This window comes from Arvicanthis niloticus, chromosome 11 (genome assembly GCF_011762505.2).
Source record: "Arvicanthis niloticus isolate mArvNil1 chromosome 11, mArvNil1.pat.X, whole genome shotgun sequence".
NCBI lineage: Eukaryota > Metazoa > Chordata > Mammalia > Rodentia > Muridae > Arvicanthis > Arvicanthis niloticus.
In genome coordinates, this window is record NC_047668.1 from 54053867 (window position 1) to 54078862 (window position 24996).

Consider the following 24996-nt stretch of genomic DNA (forward strand, 5'->3'; position numbering starts at 1 on the left):
ATTCATCAGCTCCCTCTTTCTTCTTCTTCCTTCTTCTTCCTCTTCCTCCTCCTCCTCCTCCTCCTTCTTCTACTTCTCCTCCTCCTCCTCTTCTTCCTCTTCCTCCTTCTCCTTCCTTCTCCCTCTCCTTCTTCCCCTTCCTCTTCTTCTCTTCCTCCTCCTCTTCCTCCTCCTCCTCTTCTTCTTCTCCTTCTCCTCCTCCTCCTTCCTTCTCTTTCTCCTCCTTCTTCCCCTTCCCCTTCCTCTCTTCCTCTTCTTCTTGAAAAGCTCCGAAAGAATCATGTTTATAAATGTTTAATATGTATTATGTGTGAGTGTGTTGCCTGCATGTATGAATGTGTACTGCATATGTGCAGTGTCCATGAAGGCCAGAGGAGGACATCAGATTGGAACTGTAGTTACTGATGATAAGGTCTGGGAACGGAACCCAGGCCTTCTCCAAGAACAATAGGTGCTCCTAACTGCTGAGCAGCTCTCCAGCCCTAAGAATCATTATGTTTTACGACCAGTTCCAAATACTATTACCAGTCACCTGCTGAGTCCCTCATCCCTCTGCTTTTCCTGCACTTTATTTTACATTTTGAACTCTTCTTTCTTAGTGTGTATCTAACCAAGTCACAGGACCATGCTTATCCCATGTACGACTCCATATAGATCAGAGTTCCTTACATCTCAGGCCCCCATTGTTAAGTTGGATACATCACATCATATTTTACACCAGGTAGATCAGAACACAACGGAACTGATGACTGGAATGGTGACGCAATGGCTGTACCCTTCTGGCTAGCTTCTGCTAAGCCCCAGTGACTCTGGGCCAGAGAGAAGGCTGGAGCCAGGCCTCTCAGGAGAAACCTGTCTATCAAACGACCCTGATAGAAGCAATCAAAGGCTTGCTGGGAGCTGCAGGGTCAGCAGCTTCCACTGAGCCCACCAGCATATTAGGAGGTCCGATATACCCTCTAGCATAGCAGGGCCCAGGTCAAAGTCCACAAACGTGGGTCTCAGCCCTCAAATCTACCAGTTGTGTAGTTAATTCACAGAATAAGCTCTATTCACCCCGTGTGGATATTACCCCTGCATTATGATGTCCAGAAGCACTTCAAACTTAACCACAGCCTACCCCATCCCAATAACCCCCTCTCTGTCCTCAATTCCCTACTTTCTGGTCCACCTAGCTGTAAAGCCGGCCAGTTCTGTCTTCAGGATGCACCTAGGTCCTCCTTGCACTTACTACTTCTACCATCATGGTCCTGATCTAGGCCACCACGTCCCACTGATCTCCCTGCTCCCTTGGCTATCTCTTCCCCACCAACAGCCACACTTACCTGTTTAAGTCCCAAGGCCCTGGGATGGCTAGTCCTAGCTCCCCTCAGCACTAAGTCAAGGCTCTCGCCAGGATGCAGGCTCCAGGCTGTGGCTCACAGGACCACTCTGCCTCCCTCCCTCTCCTGCTCTATCGTACTGTGCTCCTGTCCCGTAGACATGCCCCATTCCCATCTCCCCCTGTTCCATAGTACTGTGTTCCTCGTGTCCTGTGGACACACCCCAGGTTCTTTCCCATGCTGCCTCCCCCTGTATGGCTTGCTGCTCGCCACCTTCAAGTCTCCACTCCACTCTACCTCAAGAAGGCTTCCCCTGGCTCAAGATACTAATACCAACTTCCTTCTACCGGTGGTTCCTGGTAAGTTCCTTTCCCATTCTGTAGCACATACTGCTGCATTTTCTGCCAGCCACCCCCACAGAATCTATGCTCAGGACCATGTCCTTGAGGAAGGTGGCCCTGGGTACTTGTGATCCAAATGTACGCATGTGTGTGTGTGTGTGTGTGTCTGCCTGCCTACCTGCCTGCCAGTATATGTATACGCATATGCATGCAGGAGCTTGCAGAGACCAGAAGGCATTGGATCCCCTGGAGCTGGAGTTACAGGGAGTTGAGGGCCCCCTGACATGGGTATTGGGACCATGAAGTTGGGTCACCTGCAATGGCAGTATGTGCTCTCTCTCAACCACTGAGTCATCTTTCTAGCCTCTCTCATAGACTTCTTTACGCATCCTATTCTCTGTCCCCACTTCACAGACAAGCTGGGGCTCAGAGCACATAAGTAACTTCTCAGGGCCAAGTGCCAAATGGCTCTGCTAGAATGGGAATCTAAATCTCACTCTGAAGCCCAGCACAGTGGCTAATTCACACCTGTAATGCCCGTATTGGAAGGCTGAGGCAGGAGTGCCCCTGAGTTCAAGGCTAGCCTGGGCCACGGAGTGAGACTTATCTCAAAAAGGAAAAATTTACAGAGACTTGGCAAGGTAGTAAAAAACCCAGGTTGCCATAGAGGATGTAGACATTTCTTAATTATTAATTCGGCATTTAATAGACTACCTGGATCACTAGCCATAGCTTCATTCCCGCAGGCAGATAGGAGATGCTCCCAGCCTGGCCGCAGACCACAGATGCCCAGCTGCTGAGGAAGGACATGCTGCCAGCAGTGGTGGTCAAGACTGGAAACCTGCTGAACCAGCAGAGGCTCAAAAGGCAGTCTTCAGGGTTCGGAGGGCTTGGGAAGTGGGGCTCAGTAGGGGGAGGGGCTTAAAAGTGCTGACCTCATCACTGCTGCCTGGAGACAACACAGCACCACAGAGCCCTCCCACCCTCACCAGGAGCCCCCTCGCCCGAACTCTCTGAAACAGGCATGTGCCTTGTTAGGTTCTGCAATACTGTCATGAAGAACATTCTGTAAAGTCCAAATGGTGGAAACTGGAAGCAACAGAGAAACTGATAATTACTGTACAACATAGGGAAGGCACCTTCTGGCTTTTCAAGTGATTTCAAAGCTAAAAAAAAAGCTAAGGATATTAATTGTATTTAAGAGTGTCTCTGTTTAGAGGCTAAAATGGAAGTGTATTTCCAAATTAATGCAGGAGAAGGAGCATGCGTGGCCCTATCAGGTGACCCACCACCCACTTTCAACACTGGGGACACTCAGGTCCAGTGCCGAGAGGAAGAGGCCATACCCTTGTGGAGAGAGAAGGTGCCCTGCTCTCTGACCACACAACTGCCTTTCTCCACTGAGCAGCTCCCCAAAGAAGCAGGCACACTAACCTCACCTCACTGTTGGCAGGACAACTTTGGGGTCGGTACTAGCAACCTGATTCTCCCCTCCCCAATGGCCTCCAAGAGGACAAGGCTCAAGGTTAAGGGGACTCTGTGTCACATCCTAACAGCCAAAGGACTTGAGGTAAGCAGTAAAGCAGGCCCGAGCAAAGGTCGGAGGACAATGACATTCAGACACTGAGTCTATGAAACAGTTCATTCCCAGTTCACAGCTTCGGGAGAGAAGCCCAACCCTGTGGCAAACAGGGAGAGACCTTTCCCCACAGGTAAAGTCCTGGCTCAGAACAGCAGCAGACCTCACGTGAAGGATCGTGATCCAGGCAGAAGCAGGCTGAGGAGCAGGTTACAGCAGCTGTTCACCCGTGTGGGTACCACAGAAGTAGTGTCCCCTAAGCCATGATTCCCAGGGCATATAGCTAGTGACAGTGGACAGCTTTCTTATAACCCTATACACCCAGCATCTCCCACTGGAGCCTGGATGCAGCTTCCTAAATGCTGGGGTGTGGGGGCTGAGAGCGGCCTTCCCTCTCTGAAGGATAAAGTGTACCCTGAGGAAGTGCAGGCCTGGGCTGGCCACCTCTCTTGTCACCTCTCCATGCCCCTTGTTCCTCCTTTCTCATTTTGCTTCTGGAGGTGATCCAGGTACCTCACGATTCTGAAGTTTGTGCCTGGCAACAGGTATGATGTTCTGGGTACCACTGTTGCCAGGAGCCAGTTGGGGTGCTTAGCAACTCCCAAGGTCCCAAACTAATCCCCAAAGTAAGGTCACATGGTAATCACAACAAATAATGAAAGTTCTTCCCTCTGGGCCTCTGGCTCCACACTGACATGCCCATGGAGAAAGGGGAGACTAGAGAGAGCCTCCAAGTCCGCTCAGGTAGCTCTACTCCATCCAGCTACTGGACCACCATCATGTCTGCCCTGAATTCCTTTTCATGCCAGAATCACGCTCAGAAAGATACATCAATGAGGCTTTGGAGTTGGCCAGACACCGCTCTGCTCTGCAGGGAAGCAGGGCCAAGTCTGGGCTATGAGGCCAAACTACTTTGTTCCTGACCTTTCTTACCTACTTTCTGTTTCCACCCATCTGCCACCTGAGACACACCACCCTTGTGAAAATGTGGGAGGGGATATTTGTGTATGAAAGGACTGGGCCACCTCACCCCTTCCTGGGAGCCGTAATTCTGTCCCGCCTTCATATCATGTAAGAAGCCAGACTCCTCCATGGAGACAGTAGCAAAGGGACTGGACCCAGAGACACTTGGGCAGGGTCCCTGCAGTGACAGAGGAGGAAGATGAGGAAAAGCGGAGCCTGGCGGAGAGTGGGTGTCATGCAACCTCAGGGGCAGGGCATAGCCTCTGCCACAAAAGCAGTTCAGAAAGCACTTGATATATGTTGACACTGCCGTGTGAGACGTGACCCTGAGTGCTGCATGCTCGAAGGACCTCATCCGGCTCCAGAACTGACATTTACACAAGGACCGCACAGTTGATATTTAGTGTGGCAGGGACTTCAAGTGGCTCCTTAAAAGGGGGGGCCTGCATCCAGACCTCCTTTTGTCTGCTCCTATAGCCCTTTGTCCCAAGTGTCCCCGTCCATCATCTCATTTCCATCTGTACCAGGGGCTCTGACAGGGGAAAGCCAACGGAGACCTGCACTCGGACCCCAAGTCGCCCTGGCTGAGGCTCCTGTGTACAGTCAGCCCTGATGCCCAGAGAGGGAGTAACCACTGTTCTGACTAGAACAGAGGAGAAAGGTGTTCTCTCAGTCAGCTGCCATCTTCCTCCTCAACCTCCTTCTGTCAGTGTGTCCCCAGCGGCTGAAACATGTCCTCGTAGTTAACAGCATCAAAGGACTTCACAGTTTTTAAGCTCACTTCTAGCTTCTTACTTCATGTGCTTCCCGAACAATCCATGACAAGGATTTTTTTTTTTAAATCATTTTAAATCCCTGTTTTTCAGAAGGTTAAACTGAAGACAAAGTGGCCCAGCCCCAAGGTCACAGGGAAAGCCAGACCCTACAGACCCAAGAAAGCTGGTGCAGGCACTTAATTCAGATCGGGGGGCCACTAGCATAATGTTAGGGGTGAGGCTGGTCCCCTATGGTTCAGATGCTGGTGTCAGTCACAAGAGGAGGAGACACATAGGGATGGGGTATGCAAGGACCTCAGTCTGCTGACCTCATGAGGAAGAACATTCTCTAGGGCATCAGGGGTTCCAAGAGCAAAGAAGTATTTTCTAGATAAACAAGAGAAATGCAAGAGTCTAAGTACACTCTCATTCATCACTAAAAGGAATATAAATTGTTTGAAACTGTATAGGAGACAATTTGGCAATGTTTATCAACATTAAAAATGCACAAGGCTGGTGCCTCGAAAAGTTAAACACAGTGGTATCATATGACCCAGCAATCCCACTTCTGGGTACATATCCAAAAGAGTGACAGAAAGGCTGGGATAGACACTCGGATACCACTGTTCATAGTGACATCATTCACAACAGACAAAAGGATAAACAAGGCGATGCTCAAGGGATACACCACTTGAAGGGCCTGGTGGGCAAACTGTGGTCTGCAACACTGTAACACTGCCTGGGAGAGAAGGAAGTTCTGCACTTGCTACACACAGACGAACTCTGAAGACTTTATGCTAATAAACAAAAGAAGCCAGATATAAGAGGACGGTCACTGTATGCTTCTGCTTACGAGATACCTACAGTAGGTGGCTTCACAGAGGCCTCCAGAGGTTGGAGGATGAGGAGTCCGTGTTGAACAGGCAGGATTCCTGTTATGTACTGCAGAACACTATAAACAGACTTGATGCCACTGAACTGCACTGTTTTGTTTTGTTTTGGTTTGGTTTTGGTTTTTCGAGACAGGGTTTCTCTATGAAGTCCTGGCTGTCCTGGAACTCACTCTGTAGACCAGGCTAGCCTCGAACTCAGAACTCCGCCTGCCTCTGCCTCCCAAGTGCTGGGATTAAAGGCGTCCACCACCACTGCCCTGCTGCACTGTTCTTAAAAATGGCTAGAAGTGGGGCTAAGAAGTTGGCTCATCTTGCAAGTGTGAGGGTCTGAGTTCTATCTCCAAAGCCCACATGAAAAGGCCACACATGGTGGAACATGCTAAGTCCCACACTGAGGCGGCAGAGACAGGCAAATCATGAGGCTTCCTGACCAACCAGCCTAGTCCAGTCTACCTAGCCTACCCAAATTTCAAGTTCTGGACCAGTGAGAGACGCTGTCTTTTTTGTTTAAAAGGAGGGGTCAATCAATACCTGAGCTTGTTCTCTGGCTTACACACACACACACACACACACACACACACACACACCCCACAGCTGTCAAGACATGAGGAGCCAAGACCTTAAAGAAAAGAGAAACAGATTTAGGTGAGCCTAATAATATACTCTGCCATCTTTCCCTTGAGGCCAGGATCAGATCGCAGTGGTGAGATAAGACGTGGAGCACGAAGAGATAGATACTGAAGAATGGGAGCTGTAGCCCAAGTCTGACTTCCAGTACTCTGTTCCTCCTACGCATGTGCAGGGGCAAGAATCAAATGCTAGAAAAGAAGATACGGCTGTCCTCAGCATCTGCCAGCTAAGGACTCAGGCCTCACCCCTTAAGAGGAGGACTAGCCTTGTGAGAGATGGTTTCTAAGAGCAGAAGTAAACTCTCCAACAGTTGAACTTTAAGTCATCCTCTCCACCACACTGGACGGGTGTGATCTGTTCCAACCACAGATGTCTGCTGGGGAAGGTAAGGGATATGGTGCTACTCACAGTCAACCGTCCATACACAGTAGCATTTAGTTAAAAAAAAAAAAAATGCCAGAAGACAGAGCCAAAAATCAAGATAAATGCAGACCCTCTCTATTCCAGATACGATGGCTGAGAGATCTTAGCACAAGTGCTCTCAGATACAGAATAGTCTATTTAACCAGAGACCTGAAGTCAAGATTTTTGAAGGATTCATTTGTGTGTGTGCACATGTGTCTGCAGAAGCCAGCAGAGGGCATCTGATCTCATGGCGCGTGAGTTACAGGAAGTGGTGAGCCATTTGATGTGGGTGCTGAGAACCGAACTCGGATCCTCTGGAAGAGCAGCAAATGCTTCTGGCGCTGAAGTCAGACTTTAAAGTTTAGTTAACTAGAGGTCAGAGTGAATCACTGGGAAGTGAAGTCAAGCCTCGGTGGCCAGACAATTCTTTCACCACAACAAAAGAGAGCAGGTGCTGTCGTGTGCAGAGGCCCTTCTGTGTTTCAGTGCTGGGCCCCTACAGAAGTTGGCTCCCATACAAGAATGCCCATGCAGAACACACTGCAGAGACTGCTCCTGTGTCTGCCATGCTCCTCTGTGCATGCAGCCATGGATCCTGTGGTTAATGAGCCACACTGAGTAAATTTACCTGTGGTTTTGACCATGACTGCCACTTTATTAAGGCTGGAATAGAAAACTCAGAGGTTGGTGGAGACGGCTCAGTGAGGCAGGATGCTTGGGGTACAAGCTTAAGGACCCGAGTCTGAATGCCCAGCACACTTGTAAAAGCCAGACATGACACGAATGCCTGTAACCCACCATGGGGGCACATAGACTGGAGGACTCTGGGAATTCACTGGCTAGCCAGCCTAACCCCAATGGGGAACTTCAGATTTAGTGGGACATATTGTCTCAAAAGAACAAGGCAGAGAAACTCTGACCTCCATATGCAAGTGTGAAGGCATGCACACATGCATACAACACACACATACACACACACACAAATTAAAAAATCCAGCTCTTACACAAGATATGATATGAACTTTTTAGAGGAAAATAACAAGCAAAGAGTCAAACTGCATGGAGTCTTTTCCCCACGTGCGGTTGATGGTGTAGAAGAGGGTGTGAAGGAAGACCAGGGCTGAAATCCCAGGACCTGAACAAAAACACATGAACACTAAACAAATTCCCAGCCTGGTCCCAGAGGAAGTCAACAACAGAGGCTTCCGTGGACAACCAGAGACGTAGGTAGTATTAAAAGAGTGATGCTGTGGAAAAAGTCCTCAAGAAGAACTGAATATGTTAGAATATGCCTGTAATCCCTGCACTTAGGAGGCAGAAACAGGAGGATCACAAGTTCAAGGTTATCCTTGGCTATGTTTCAGGTTTAAGTCTAGCCTGGGCTATGTGCACTTCTATCTCAAAACAACAACAAAAACACATAATACTTCAAACCACCAAAATTTTGGCTCAGCAGTTAAGAGCACTAACTGTTCTTCCAGAGGTCCTGAGTTCAATTCCCAGCAACCACATGGTGGCTCACAACCATCTGTAATGGGATCTTCTGGTGTGTCTGAAGACAGCTACAGTGTACTCACATATATAAAGTAAATAATTCTTAAAAAAATTTTTTTTGGCCTGAAAGCTGCATGAATTGAGAGAGTTTCCCCTTGGGAGGAATGCTGAAGTTACTTTTATCTGCAAACTTTTAAGTCTGACTGTATAGATTACGTGGCTGCGGGGACGTAATCTAGGGATGCCGATAGAATCACTGTCTCCACCGCACTCTCACACTGTCTCCACCGCACTCTCACACTCAAGAATCTGCATCACTTTTGCTATTATTCTTTTAAGAATTATACATCAAGGGAATTTTCACCTTAATGTATCATTAAGTAACATTCCTTAAAGGAATTACAAATACTGTTGTCTCTGGCATGTCAGCTGACACACTACAAATTCCTGATTTGAAGAGGCAGGAAGACAGACTGGCGGGGACTAATTGGCAAAAGAGTGAAAGGAAAGATTGGAAAACGAGGTCAGCAGAAGTACTCTGCCTGAGGAAGAGCTGGGGCAGCGGGAAGCCAGGCATGGTGGCACACTCCTGTGATCCCAGTGTTCATGGGGTTGAGGTGGGGTTGTCACTAGCTCTAGGCCAGCCAGAGTGTGACTCTGTATTTAAAGGAGAAAAGAATGCTAGAAAGATGGATCTGTGGATAGGTAAGTGAATCCAGGCTCAGTTCTCAGCACCTACATGAGCTCGCAGCCATCTGTAACTCTAGTTTCAGGGGATGTGACACCCTCTTCTGGCCGCCCTGGGTACCAGGCTTACACAAGATACACACACACATACACACACACACACGCAGGCAAAACACGCATACACATAAAATAAAATAATTAGTAAAAATTTTTAATTAAAAGAAAATAGGGGGCTGGAGAGATGGCTCAGCGGTTAAGAGCACTGACTGATCTTCCAAAGGTCCTGAGTTCAATTCCCAGCACCCACATGGTGGCTCACAACCATCTGTAATGGGATCCAATGCCCTCTTCTGGTGTGTCAGACACACCAGCAACAGTGTATTTATATAAAGTAAATAAATAAATCTTAAAAAAATAAAAAAAAAGAAATGAAACCTCAAAAAAAAAAAAAAAAGAAAGAAAGAAAGAAAGAAAGAAAGAAAGAAAGAAAGAAAATAGGGACTTATGAATAGGGTCCTTGCTGTGTACAAGGACCTGACTGGATCCCTGGTACAAGTGTGAGAGCTGCATAGCATTGTGCTCACAACTCAGCATTGAAGGAGAGATGTAGGGGTGAGGCACAGGGGTGAGGCACAGGGTGAGGCACAGGGGTGCGGCACAGGATGAGGCGCAGGGGTGAGGCGCAGGAGTAAGGCGAAGGGGTGAGGCGCAGGGGTGAGGCACAGGGGTGAGGCACAGAGTGAGGCGCAGGGGTGAGGCGCAGGGGTGAGGCACAGGGTGAGGCGCAGGGGTGAGGCACAGGGTGAGGTGCAGAGGTGAGGCACAGGGTGAGGCGCAAGGGTGAGGCGCAGGGTTGAGGCACAGGGTGAGGCACAGGGGTGAGGCGCAGGGGTGAGGCACAGGGTGAGGCACAGGGGTGAGGCGCAGGGGTGAGGCACAGGGTGAGGCACAGGGGTGAGGCACAGGGGTGAGGCACAGGGGTGAGGCACAGAGTGAGGCGCAGGGGTGAGGCACAGGGTAAGGCGCAGGGGTGAGGCGCAGGGGTGAGGCACAGGGGTGAGGCACAGGGGTGAGGCACAGGGGTGAGGCACAGAGTGAGGCGCAGGGGTGAGGCACAGGGGTGAGGCGCAGGGGTGAGGCACAGGGTGAGGCGCAGGGGTGAGGCACAGGGGTGAGGCACAGGGTAAGGCGCAGGGGTGAGGCGCAGGGGTGAGGCACAGGGGTGAGGCGCAGGGGTGAGGCGCAGGGGTGAGGCGCAGGGGTGAGGCACAGGGTGAGGCACAGGGGTGAGGCGCAGGGGTGAGGCACAGGGTGAGGCACAGGGGTGAGGCACAGGGTAAGGCGCAGGGGTGAGGTGCAGAGGTGAGGCGCAGGGTGAGGCACAGGGGCGTGGACAGGTGCTCCCAAGGGCTCCCTGCATAGACGCTCTAACAGAAACTCAAGCCCCAGGCTTGGAGGACTAGAGAGGGGTTAGAGAATAAAGTGAATGTGGCTAGTAATATGTAGTACATAAGAAAACCATGATAATCGTTACACGCATGTTGAATTAAAACACATCATAACAACAGCCACAAAGTAGAGAGTAGAAACCATTAACTGAAACTAAACTGTTGCTCAAAGTCTTTCTTATAACATAACACTGATTTAATGTGAGCACAAGTTATATTTGTGCCAAAGTCACTGGACTCATTTTGCAAAATACACATTATTATGTAGCAAAATAAAACCCATGGATGTTTTCTGAGTTGAGCTAAAAATAACAAAAGCATAATCTTAAACAAATTCCTAGATGTTCAGAAATTCTGAACTCATGAATCAGATACATTTTGATGCAAGTAAGAAAATAGTCTGAATTAAGCAGAAGTGGAAATAAAACATAATAAACGTAGGCTGGGAGTGAGGTCCACCATCACATCACTTGGGAGGCAGATGGAGAAAGAGCAAGAACTCAGGACCACCCTTGGCTATATAGTGAGCTTGAGGCTAGCCTGGGCTACATGAAACTTTGTCTTCAAAAACCAAACCAAACCAAACCAAACCAAACCAAACAAACACAGGTAGTGTAAGAGGGGGCTAAACAAATGGCTCGGTGGTTAAGAGTATTCATTCCCAGCTCTTTGCAGAGGACCAAGTTCGGTTTCTAGCACCTACATCCACAGCTCACAACTGCCTGCAGCTTCAGGTCTAGAGGATCTGCCACCTTCCCTGGCCTCCTCAGGCACCAGCCACTCATGCTGCACATGCATTCATGCAAGCACTCACATAGCCATAAAATAAATCGTTTTTATTGGATATTATATTTACATTTCAGATTTTATCCCCTTATCCCATTCCCCCCCAACCCAGGAGCCCCCATCCCCCCATCTCCTGCTTCTATGAGGATGTGCCTCCACCTATTCCCCCACTCCCACCTCCCCACCCTCAAATTCCCCCACACTCTGTGTCCAGCCTTCATGGGACCAAGGATCTCCTCTCCCACCTATGCCCGGCAAGGCCATCCTCTCTTACATACACAGCTGGAGCCATGGGTCCCTCTCTATGTGCTCCCAGGATGGCAGTTTAGACCCTGAGGAGCTCTAGTTGGTTGGTATTGTTGCTTTCCTCATGGGGCCACAAACCCTTTCTGCTCCTTCAGACTTCTCTCTAACTCCTCCATTGGGAAACCCTTGATCAGATCAATGGTTAGATGTGAGCATCCGCCTCTAATATGTCACACTCTGGCAGACCTCTAAGGAGACAGCTATATCAGGCTCCTGTCAGCATGCACTTCTTGACATCCACATCAGTGTCTACTTTGGTGACTGCACATGGGATGGAGACCCAAGTGGAATGGGAACATCTATGCCCCAAATGCAAGGGCACCCGCATACATAAAAGAAACTTTACTAAAGCTGAAAGCACACATTGCACCTCACACAATAATAGTGGGAGATTTCAACACCCCACTCTCAGCTATGGACAGATCATGGAAACAGAAACCAAACAGAGACACAATGAAACTAACAGAAGTTATAAACCAAATGGGTTTAACTGATATCTATAGAACATTTCATCCTAAAAACAAAAGAATATACCTTTTTCTCAGCACCTCATAGTACCTTCTCCAAAACAGGCCATATAATTGGTCACAAAACAGGCCTCAACAGATACAAAAAGATTAAAATAATCCTTTGTGCTCTATCAGATCACCATGGACTAAAGCTGGTCTTTAATAATGACAAAAACAATTGAAAGCCCACATACACATGGAAACTGAACAACGCTCTACTCAGTGATGACTTGGTCAAGGAAGAAATAAAGAAAGAAATTAAAGACTTTTTAGAATTTAATGAAAATGAGGACACATCATACCAAAACTTGTGGGACTCCATGAAAGCAGTACTAAGAGGAAAACTCATAGCTCTGAGTGCCTACCAAAAGAAACTGGAGAGAGCATACACTAACAACTTGACAGCACACTTGAAAGCTCTAGAGCAAAAAGAAGCAAATACACCCAAGAGGAGTACATGGCAGGAAATAAATCTTTTAAAACACAGGATAAGCTAGAGCAGTGTGATCAGGAAAAATTACCACATTAGATGCATATTTTAGGACTTAGTGTGGTAGCTTTAATCTCAGCACTCAGGAGGCAGAGGCAGACAGATCTCTGTGAGTTTGAGGCCAGCCTGGCCTACATAGTGAGTTCTAAGACAGCCAGGGCTATGTAGAACAACCCTGTCTCACAAAACAAACATAGAAAAAATTTAAAAGCGCATTTTAGCAAACTATGTCAAAGCTTACTCGTGTAAGTTACATAGAAGGCAAGGAGAATGCAAAGTAAGTCAAAGAAAACAAAAAGAGAAAATGATAAAGTTTTTTAAAAGCATAAATTAATGATGATAGACAAGAAATATACAAAGAGAGAAGCAAAGTATAAGGTGTCTCGCCACTGAGACTAACCCGGAGCCTGTTGCTTAGCAAGGCAGATGAAGAAAAAATGAACAAATGAAGGTACAAACTACCAGTGATCAAAAAATCAGTGCCAATCTCACAGATGATACACTGTCAAAAGCAAGAAAATACCGTGAGCATTGTGTCAACATTTTGAAAATTTAGACAAAATGAACAAGTTTTAGTGGGTGGGGAGGGTCTTCAAATGGTATCAAAAACCAATATAAACTCTGAAGTACCTGTTTTCTGTGACAAAGGTCGAGTCTTCCCATTGTCTTAGGTACTTGGAATTTCCCTGAAGAACCCTGAACATCTGCACTATGCAGAATGCACACAGACTCTTCCAGGCAGCGGGGGCGGGAGGGGGTGAGGGGGTGAGGGGGTGTGTGGCAAGCGAATCGTAGGGATATAAAGATGGCAGGCCTCTTCCTACTGTTAGCAGAGGCATGAAGTCCTAAGGTAACGGGAATGCACCAAAACCCAACAGGGGGTGCAGTCGTACCCCTTCTGTTCAAGGACACTGACCCCTCCTGTGGGGTTCACCAGAGCACCCACTACCCTTAAAACAATCTCTCAAGGGGAGCTTTGCAGGGAAACTGAGGCCTCAGGACGCTAAGGAATGGAACTGGAGAGATGGCCTCATAGTTAAGAGCTCTTGCAGAAGACTCAGGTTACTCTCAGCACGCACATGGGGGCTCAGAACATCTGTAACTCTGGTTCCAGGGAATCCAACACCCATTAGTACCTCTAAGCGCTACATGCACAGAGCGCACAGATACACACGCAGGCAAAACACCCATAGATATAAAATAAAAATAAGAAGAAGAAGCTAGGGTCATACTCAGGACAGAGCTTGGCTAAACTCATTCCTCTTAGCGGACACTCACAGACACATCCTGTGTGCTCCGTGAACACTGAGGACCCCCACACCTGCTGTCTACCTCACCTGCAGCTTGCTTGCTGGGCGCTGAGGTCCACCTTGCTGGCACAAGTGGGCAGGCAGCAGAGGGGAGTGCCAGCGCCTGCAGGCTGTTCCACAGTGTCCCAGATTTCTAGGGCACCAGGAAGACCCTGACTGCCAGTTCCCAGGCTTTCTGCACTGGTGCTGCCCAGAGGCAGCATGTGGCCCTGGGGATAAGAATCTAAAGGTGCTGTGGCCATTCCCAAGTTCACAGGTGACAAAACATTTCCACCCATGTGCTTCTTGACTGATCCTCCAGAAACCCTGCAAGGCAAACACTGCATCTGTGCTCTCGATGAGCGAAGTGAGCCTCTGAGGGATAAAGGAACTCCAGGCTATCTCAGTGGTGACTCTGGAATGCCACCATGGCATAAGAGACTAGACACATGGCATCTTTATAAAGCCATGAAGGGGAAGTCTATATATACATCTAGGCTGCAGCAGGTCCCCAAGAACACCATGGGCCACACATCATGGACCTTTGACCACAGAAGCAAGGAAAATCCCCCTACAAATCCTGCTTTCTCAAAAAGTTGACTCCAAGGCCTAAGTTGGAAGCTTCCAGATCTCACTGGTGAACATAGGACATATGCCCCAGGAGAGAGGGAGCTGGGTCTCATCAGCTAAGAGACTACCTGTGCCTTCCAATACCACTGTCTACATCAGTGGTTCTCAACCTTCCTAATGCTATGACCTTTTAATACAGTTTCCCATGCTGTGGTGATCCCCCAGCCATAAAATTATTTCATTGCTACTTCATAACTAATTTTGCCACTGTTATGAATCGTAACATCAATCAATATCAATGCAGGATATCTGATATGCAGTCACAACCCACAGGTTGGGAACCACTGATCTAGTGAACATAATTGAAGCTGACAACAGGAGCTCATGTAACAGTCCCCAAAACTAAAGGCCCATCAGCCTTCGTGGCAAAGCCTAGAAGCGTCTGGAAAGCTATTCACCCTATCCAACCCACACCCATCACCAGCACAAAATGTCATGTGGCCCAGGGAGGACTAGCCTCAGTTTCAGGGAAGGGAGATAGACCTACATGATATTACTGGTGGGTGTCATTTCTAGAGACCTTTAAAAAAAATGTTTGAGATGAATCCAGACCAAAACCCATTTTAAAAGGGTGAGTCACATGGGAACTGGGAGGATGGGAGGGGACCGGTCTGTGTGGATTAGGCTGGAGCACAGCCAGTAAACAGACAGCAGGGACAAGCAGGCCCTTCTCCAGATGGAGAAAGGTAAACAGGAGAGCCCCTAGAATGGGCTGCTGTGCTACTTCCTAACTGACTTAGACTGCAGTAGCGGGAGGAGGCAGGGGCTGCATGGGCTCCTGCCCTGCACAGCCCACAGCAGCAGGAGGCTTTCCTTACACACTCCTTCCCTTAGCACAAACCCAGGCTCAACACTCCCCTCTCTCAGGGCCTTCCAAGTCCTGAGTCTCACCTGCTGCTGGCTCTGCTCCTCCAGATTCATCTTCACCTCCAGAGACTGGCGGGCCTCCAGGAAGGCCTTGCGGTGCTTGCGGTCTGCCATATAGTAAGACATGATGCCCACGATGATGGCGCACAGGTAGAGGAAGACATTGGCCAGGATCTACGTGCCAAGGAAGAGAAATAACAGGTCTGATGACTATATATCTTCAGGAAAACAGGGACATGGAGGTGGGGCTGACAGGGTCAACTAGGAGCTATCTGGCTCCAAGGAGCCCAGTACACCTCTGACTGTGATCAACGTTAGAGGCCCCTGAGTGGACCCTACCCTGTAAATCACAATCAACAAGACATGGCTCTGGACCATGAAGGTATACAGGCCACAAGGCTTGGATGCAAGCTTACAGGCCTGGTAAAAGATGGCTATTCTTCTCCTGCATCATACAACAACTGGTCCCCTCTCTGAGAAGCAGAGCAACTCTTGGCTACTCAGTTGTTTAAGCAGCATATATAAAACCCCAGCTTACTAGGTGCAGACAGTAACCACTGCCCGAGAGCCTAGCACCAGTGCAAGAGCATGGCTGTCAGGAGGCTGCTCTGTCTGCTGCTCTGCAGGCTGTCCTGGGCGACCTGGTCCCCAGGCATGCCTAAAAGGCTGCTGCATGTGCAGACCCAATAGTTTCCTGCTGGAGGAAGGACCTGAAGGTTCCCATTACACATGGCTCCTGATGTGAGCAGCTGCTCATTGGCTCTGAACTTTGGTCAGTACCTGAAATGGCTGGGCCAGATATTTATTTCCTGTTGGTCTGCGAGTCCACCTGCCTGAGTGGGCTTTCTCAGGCAAATCTGCTTTCTGGTTCAGCTCTACCTACTTCTCTGGAACCAGCTCTCTCTCTCTCTCTCTCTCTCTCTCTCTCTCTCTCTCTCTCTCTCTCTCTCTCTCTCTCCCTCCCTCCCTCCCTCCCTCCCTCCCTCTCCCTCTCTCCCTTGCTCTCTCTTTCTTTAGTTTTTTTTTCATTTTATGTATGAGTGTTTTGCCTGCATATATGTCTGTGCACCATGTGCATGCTTGGTGTCCAAGGAGGCCAGCAGAGGGCGTCAGATCCCCTGGAACTGGAGTTATAGACAGTTGTGAGCCACCATGTGGGTGCTGGGGATTGAACTCATGTCTGCAAGAGTAGTCAGTGAGCTCTCTCTCTCCAGCCCCTCTCCACACCTTCTTGAAGCTCTCCTTTTTTCCCTGCCTTGGTTCCTCAAGTCCTACAGGGAAGGGGGTACAGTTGCCTCCGAGAGATGGCTATCCCACCCCCTCCCACAAGATTGGCATTGAAAAGCAGGGTAGAAAGGAAATTAGGAATTTAGTTTCTGGCCCCACAGGAAAAGAAGATCAGCCCAATGGCATACATGACAGGGTCTGGAGTCAGGGAAAATTGTGGTGAAGTCAGCACTGGGATTTTAAATCCATGCTTTAGAAGACAGATAAGGGGATGGGTTCTCACTCATTTTCTGGGTTCTCTTGGTTATGCCATGCCCTCTCTGAGCTGTTTTCCATTTAGTCAGAGCTGGTCACCAGCACCCTGAGGACTCACCACCACACCCTACAGAGGTTCCTGGAGTGAGGGTGGGGCACAGGTAGTTGGCATTGTTGAGTCTACAGGAAGCTCCACCACGGGGTTGCTGAGCAATGATCTGAGGTGGAATGTGTGTCTGCACACTCAGCAGTCACTGTAGGTAGATCCCTAAGTTCCTGGGTGGCTACTTCACCATCTAAGATCCGTGTTGCTTTTGGGCTGAGGCAGCCCCAGCTGTCCCTCTCTGGGCTCAATATCTTCAGCAACATCCCTGTACTGTCTGCTTCCCTGATAGGGCCCACCATCTAAGTAGCCAGACTCAGTGGGCTATATCAGCCTGAGCATTTGGAAAGCTCTGAGTTGTGTCCAGTGAACTGAAGCCAATCATATGGATGGACCCTGATGGGTCTCAGAGTCATTTTAGCAAGATCTCCAAGAATCTCCACCAGCCCAGAGGCCATCCTCCTGCAGGGCCAAATGGCCATGGACTCTGCCCACTCTCAAGCTCACAGAGCTACAATTGGCAGGACTAGATGGCAAGGTCAGGCTGGCATCCTATGCTTCCTCTGTATAGCAGACACTAGGGCTGAGACTCTGAGGGGCTTGTAAGAAAGTCACTGCACATGGAACTGCACATCCAACTGGGATCCATACAGCTAGGTCTCCACTGTGAACCCTAGTGTCCCCAAACAGAGGGCTTCAGGCAGGGAAGGATGCCCTACAGGTCTGACTCTGGAGAAGGTATTTGTACATCTCTCCCTGGCTACAACTAGCCTGAACTAGAACTAAAGTTTTGAAATTATCCTGTCCCCCCAACATGGGCAGGCCCTGCCTCCCTGCCTGCCATCTCATAAGGACAGATAAGAAAGACATGGTTACCTTATGGGGTGGTGGCCCAAGAAAACCAAACTCTTACCAGGGACATTTTAATCAAGGAATGTAGACACAGGCTCATACCTGATGACACTCTTTGCAGGACTGTGCATCTGTGGTGTGTATATTTCTAAAATAAAGGTATATAAAATAGAGATAAGAACTCAGGAGGACCCTCACTAGCCAGGTGGCCCTTGAAGCTATTTGATCTGTCCTGACCGGGTCTTCATTGGCTTTTCTTCTGAAGGCAGAAGTTAGAACTGGGGAAAGTTTGGTCCATGAAGTCCGGGAAGGACCCCAAAGAGCAGGAGAGGTGGGTGGCTCTCAGGCTGTCATACTGTCTCTGACCTCAAGCACCCAGCCAACAGCAGCTTCACCCTTTTCCTAACAAGCATTTGATGCCTACTGACTCCAAAATGCTCTCAGTAGGAAAGTAGGTTTGCAGGGCATGTGCATGCCAGGAAAGTCCCCCTCCCTGCCCTACCCTCATGAATTCACCTATCTCTAACAATTCTAGCAGGAGGCCAAGTTTTGAGTTTCTTAAGCCTCCAGGCCTTCTCACTTCCCTCAGTCCAGCTGTTCCATCCCAAACCCATGCCCTCCCTTGCTGGCATAATGGCTACAAGGCCTGAAAGGAGCTTGGCAACCTCTGACCTAAGTGATGGTGCTAGGAGGCTCAGCCAAGGTCTCACAGAGGCCAATCAGGGCACAAATCCAACAGGCCAATGCAGCCAAGCCAAGGAAACCTCAAATAATCCAGGGAAGCAGAAGCTGGCCTTGGGGACAGAAGGTTCAAGTGTGTACAGGTAGAGCCCTGAGGGTAGTAGGGGGGCTCCCAGGACACCACTGCATGATCCCTCAGAGGACCCAGGAAGTGCACTGAGTGAGGAAGCCAGGGCAACAGGCCTCAGTGTCCTCCACCATGTCAACGGGGACACTTTCTCAGCTTCTCTATTCCAGTCACTGCTGGGGGAGGGGGAGGGGGACATAGTTCTGATTTTATAGGTGGAAGGGTGAATCACAAATGAATGTCCCATTCCTCAAACTGCAAAAGGCAGTCCACATATCCGATAGAAAGGAGTTCAGGCTAGACAAAGGGCTTTCTGGAGGTTAGCTAAAAGCCACCATTCCCCAGGAATGTGAAACTTGTGAAACTTGATCCCATCTGCCAGAAGGAGTCATTTCCCTTAGAAATGGCCAGCAGAAGGGACATATGGCTCCCCATTAACACATACCAGTGGCTCCTGTCAATGTATCAAAGCCCTCGGTATCACAAGTACCGGTCACACATTTCATCTTCCACACTAGCATCCTAGCTGTTCTCATCTCTCCTCCCCTAAACTCTCTCCAGCCTACAGGCTTCCCTCCTTCTTATAACCATCCTTCTTATAACCCAGATATTCCCATGGTTCTCTGCTCTTAGTCTCATCATATTCTCTATCTGTTGCTATCCACATACTTTCTCTTCTTGTGTCTCCTCTTCCTCTCTCTCTTCCTCCCATTCCTCCTCCCTCTCCTCCTTGCTCTGTGGTGTATGTGTGTTCTAGTCTGTGAGCCTGGCCTTTAATGGCTAAGCCATCTCTCTAGCCCATGTGTTCTCTTCTCTGGCTCTTGCTTTCTCCATTATCCTTCCCTGCTGCTCTTCCACTTCCCTAGCCCTGGCCATGTTCAGTCTGCTTCTTTCTCTCTCTGCTTTCTCTGGCATCTGCAACAAAAACCATAACCATCTCCTGGAGCAGTCATGTCAACAGTTTCTTTACTGTACCCCCTTGCACATGGAAAGCAGCACAACAAAGCAGTGTCCCCAAGTCAAACACACAATCTCCTCCTACTCTCAAGGCTTACTCTGGGTTTCAAACTACCCTGAAGCACTCAAGCTTACTTATGTGTACAACCTCATCTTTCCCCATAATGGACACTGGGCATGTTTTATAATAAAACTGTTGCAAAGATATCAACCTTAAAGCATTGGAGTGGGGTTGTGTCAGGTCCAAAGGAAACTACAATTTCCCAAGTTCCAAAAGGCAGTGCACATGTCCAGAAAAGAGCGTCCCTGCTCAGCTCAAGCTAGACTATAGGACTGCTAAAGGCCTACAGCCAGCATTTCTTAGAAGCATGTGAAATGGGTTTGTGCCAGCCAGAAAGGGCTACTTCCCTTGGTATATACCTGTAGTTGCACATCAAAGCCCAGGCTGGCCTCCAGGCCCTTTCAGTCCCTATGCACACTTGTTATGCATTTCATAGTCCACAGCAGCCTCCTGGCCCTTCTTACCTCCCCCACTCCTCCTCCACTGTGCCAGCTCCAGAGCTGCTATAGGTCACAGGATTCTGCTGGCCCAGTACCTTTCTTTTTTTTTTTTTTTTTTTTTTTTTTTTTTGGTTTTTCGAGACAGGGTTTCTCTGTGTAGCCCTGGCTGTCCTGGAACTCACTCTGTAGACCAGGCTGGCCTCGAACTCAGAAATCCGCCTGCCTCTGCCTCCCAAGTGCAGGGATTAAAGGTGAGCGCCACCACCACCCGGCTACCCAGTACCTTTCATTCTCTGTATAACAGCAAGGCTCCCACTGACCCCCACTATGTTCTTTCTTCTTATTATCTCGCTTCTCTCAAAGATCCCTGGCCATGCCCACTCTGCTTCTTTTTCTCTCTTCTCTGGACTCTTTTAGATGCCTCTGGATGGTCTCCCTCTTGTCCACAATACCCCATCTCTCCAAATCTCAGAGCAACCATCTTGGTGGTTTCTTTACTGTGATCCCACTCACAGACTACTCACAGTTTAGGCCCAAACAACGATAAATGTCTGCAGCTTTTCCATTGTCTCCAAACACAGCAGGAGTCATTGTCTCCTAAGGTGTGAAACATGGAGGTTTCCTCTTTAATATCTACAATGTAAGAGTGTCATATTTGCGGAGATAGATATGTCCCTCAAAATGTGCTTGGGGAAAGTAACTTTCACTCTGGCAGTGAGCCAGCCCTATGCTGGCCAGAGGGACAGGTGACTGTCATGTGTCCCTGTTCCCTAGGACCACTGTCAGGTGGGAGAAAGCCAGGCAGGTATGGCCTTGAGCAAGGACATGACAGTGAGAAGCAGCCTGCTCTAAAGACCCCTGTCAGCACTGCCTTTCATTGTACTTTGAGAGGCTTGGGGGGTGGGGGGGAGGTGCAGCCTTGGAGGGGTACAACCTTTGGGGAGGAGCATGCAGCTTTCAGAAAAAACTCGAAACCCAGTGAGGGTCCAAAATGTACTGGGTAACTGTGACAAATGGCTTTCTCAGAAAGGTCTTGGGAGTCGTGAGTCTGGGCATTTCCTTCTCAAAATGTGCTCTCCTCCCTCTAGAGCTGCCTGCCTGCACCCTTCACCATCTTAGCCTCCACCTCACCGGAGCCACACCCCGTTCATCTGCTCAGCCCTACTCAGGCCTCCCATCTGCCCCACAGAATCTTCTGTAGTGTTGGAAGGCATTCTATATCAGGTACAACTGTCCTATTCCTTGCTGTGTCCCCAAGGCCCAGTCTGGCCCCATCCCCCACCAGGTGATCTGAAAGCCAGGATTTGTTGAATGGGACAGACCCAGAGAGATGACACCATGCCAGCAAATGGCACAGAAATTATCATCAACCTGCTACCTCAGACACAGCTTCTGCTGTTTGAGCCTCATTAACATTCCAGGCTTCCCCAACCCTCATCCTAAGACCAGAGAGGAAGAAAGACAGCAGGGCAGATGGGTGTGAAGACATCACCATGGAGGCGGGGATATTAGAGAAAGATGGGGGCCAGGCACTATGGCACAGTCTTGTAATCCCAGCACTCAAGAGGCTGAGGCAGGAGGATAGATAGTTTGAGGCCAGCTTGAGTTGCAGAACAATTCCCTATCAAAAGAGAGGAGAGAGAGAGAACAGAGAGAGAGAGAGAGAGAGAGAGAGAGAGAGAGAGAGAGAGAGAGAGGAGAAAGACAGAGACAGAGAGGGGGAGAAGAGAGAAAGACAGAGAGAGAGAGGATAGCTCATAGAGGAGCCTGATATTCCCACACAATAAAGCCTCAAGCCTTCTCCATGTAAATAAGGTCAGAGAGATGAGATGGCGCCCCACCAAGGCAGCTACAGAGGCAGCCAGCAAGAGCCAGGAGTGCTGGCCCAGGCCTCTTCCTGCTTGGTGTGGTTCTGGAGCAGCACATGGAGTCCACCACATATTACATGGCCAGCCTGCCATCTGAGGAGGTCCTCTTAAATTTAAACTGTTTTCTTAATTCTAAAACTAACCAATGGAAATTCCTTTTTTAAAAAAATTCATTTATTTTTATTTTATGTGCATTGGTGTTTTGCCTACATGTATGTCTGTGTGAAGGTGTTGGAACTCCTGGAACTGGAGTTAGAAGTTTTGAGCTTCTATGTGGGGGCATGTGGGAACTGAACCCAGGTCCTCTGGAAGAGCAACCAGTGAACCACTGAACCATCTCTCTGGCCCAAGTTTCTTCTTAAAACAAACAAACAAACAAATAAATAAATAAAATCATTTGAAAAGCAATGAAGAGCCAGATGTGGTTGCACACCATACCCTATAGTCCTAGCACTTTGGAGGTAGAGGCAGAAGATCTGGAGTTCAACATCATCCTTGGCTACATAAGAGAGTTCAAAGCCAGCCTGGGTTTCATGAGATCCGAAAGAAAGAAAGAAAGAAAGAAAGAAAGAAAGAAAGAAAGAAAGAAAGAAAGAAAGAAAGAAAGAAAGAAAGAAAGAAAGAAAGAAAGAAAGAGAGAAAGAGAGAGAGAGAGAGAGAAAGAGAGAAAAAGAGAAAGAGAGAAAGAGAGGGGGGAGGAGGGAGGGAGGGAAGAAAGAAAGAAAGAAAGAAAGAAAGAAAGAAAGAAGGGAGGGAGGGAGGGAGGGAGGAAGGAGGGAAGGAGGGAAAAAAGGGAAGAAGGAAGGAGGGAAGGAGGGAAAAAAGGGAAGAAGGAAGAAAGGTAAGAGGCCAGCAAGATAACAGTACGTAAAGGCGTTTGCTCCACACACATGTAACACACATATATATACACATACACACAAATCAACAAGGAAATATCTTTTTAAATTAAGCCAAAATAAAAACAATGAATACATAAACAAGTCTTCCAAGTAGGTAAGGACCCAGAGCAGAGCTTCCTCCAGCCCACGCAGCCCTGAGGAAGTGTTTACAGCAGGCAGACATGAGAGAAGTCCCTTGAGGAGTCTTTCCTTCTAGAAGTCTATGCATCAAGATGTCTTGAACTTTTCTAACAGCCCCTGGGGAAACGGGAGCTCTAAGAGGGCTTTAAAATAGAAGCTGCCCCCTGGAGGTGGTCTGCTGGTTCTCCTGCCTTATAGCTCTTAGGGAGTCTTGCCTAAGACTTGCCTTATAGCTCACTGAAGCTATAAGTGAAGCCTTCAGATTCCAGAGCACTCTGGTACCGGTGTTGGTGTGGGCCATCACCCTGGAGACTGATAATGTTCTGTTGCTGGGGTAAGGCAGCTCTGAGCCTCTCTTCATTAAGACACGCTTGGATGTTTTGGAAAAAAAAAGTCTCTAAGCAGCTGCAGGACATAAGGGAGTGAAGGAGAGGGTAACCCACAAAGCAGCCAGTCTCCTCTAACCCAAGACAGCGTGCCTAGAGCCTGCGGCTATGCCATGTACCAGAGTGCAGTGCCCAGGTCTGGGGAAGCCTTGCTTCAGACCTCTAGAGACACCCATAGTGGCTTTCATCAGTTAGGTTTCTTCTCAAACGTCCCCTCTTCCTAGAGGCCTTGCCTACCATACCAAGTGATACAACTCCCCCTTCCTCCCTCCCTCCTTCCCTTCCTCCCTCCCTCCTTCCCTCCCTCCCTCCTTCCTTCTACTTCTTCCTTCCCTCCTTCTATTTTTGTATGCTTGTTTTTTCCAGACAAGTTCTCATTATGTAGCTCTGGCTCTCTTGGAACTCACTATGTAGACCAGGCTGGCCTCAAACTCACAGAGATGCCCTCCCTGCCTCTGCCTCCCGGTGGCCGGGATTAAAGGCTCTACCACTCCCCACTTCTTTTATATTTTCTCCCTTACTCATTTGTCTCCTAAGCCAGCGCCTGGGGGGTGGGGGGGTTATGTGTGCTTTGGTGGTTGATCTGATTTTCCCCTAGTGCCCAGAATAACTGGAAAGTTGTCCAGGGCTACTGACGGACAATGAGTGGTGGGAGGGGATCAACCTCCTCATCCTCACCATGATCCTGAAGATCAGTCTAAAAAGTTTCAAGCTGGACATGATGGCACACACCTTTAGACCCAGCACTTGGGAGGCAGAGGCAGGGGGAAATCATTGAGGTCAAGGCCAGCCTGGTCTACAGAGGGAGTTCTGGACAGCCAGGGCTATACAGAGAAACCTTGTCTCTAAATTAATTTATTAATTAATTAAGCAATAAAAATAAGACGAAAGGTTTTCAGAGAGATGATCGCAACATCACCTCCCACAGGGCTCAGCATAAAATACATTCTTGCGGCATTTTCCTTCTCTGCTTCCAGAAAGGAGACAGTGGTTGCATAGATCTAATAACAGAGAAGGAATACTTGAGAGCTTCCACATGCCTCATCTCCTTTTTTATACAAGACCCAACACCAGGGAGAAAGAACACAACATCTTCCGTGCTCACTTAGTGGAAGAACTGACCTGAAGTCAGAGAGGAGGCTTTCTGAAACCATGATGCTTAGCCATGTTGAAAGTAGAACCTGGTCTTCCTCCTGGAGCCCAGGTCTCTTCCCTATATTTCAGTATACTCTGCTAACTAAGATGAGGGGGTCCCACGGACTGGGTGAGAGCTAGAGTTCTCCAGGACAGGCATCCAGAGGATGGCATAACATCTGTAGACAGAGATATGACTATGTGTAGCCTCAAGACTGCAGTGCCAAGAGTATCCTGGGGTCTCCTTTAGGTACAGCCATCCTAAATACAATACAGGACTCAAGCATGCTTACCCTCCCCATCTGGGTACTTCTTAAGTTTCTGCCAAAGGGACTTCCAGAAGCTTCCTGTATTATGATCTTGTACATGCCTCTAGAGAAAGATACTTAATGTAAAAAAATACTTAAAGAAAGATACTTAAAGATACTTTTCAAAAACTAAAAGGGCTTCTAGATGCGGCAGCCATCCAACTTGACATTTGTACAAGTT

The 24996-nt window shown here is 48.6% G+C and overlaps 1 protein-coding gene across 5 annotated transcripts in view; it reads right to left on the bottom strand.

The window, feature by feature from the left end:
• Positions 1–24996, bottom strand: part of Adcy3 (adenylate cyclase 3) — an 84148-nt gene that overhangs the window by 28978 nt on the left and 30174 nt on the right. For 4 of the 5 annotated variants that reach the window (XM_034513878.2, XM_076942160.1, XM_076942161.1 and 1 more), the window contains exon 3: positions 15419–15568. In XM_034513878.2, coding sequence (XP_034369769.1) covers positions 15419–15568 — 150 coding nt within the window. Of the gene's footprint in view, positions 1–15418; positions 15569–24800; positions 24819–24996 lie in introns of those variants that run through there. The other variant, XM_076942162.1, reaches the window with a different exon arrangement.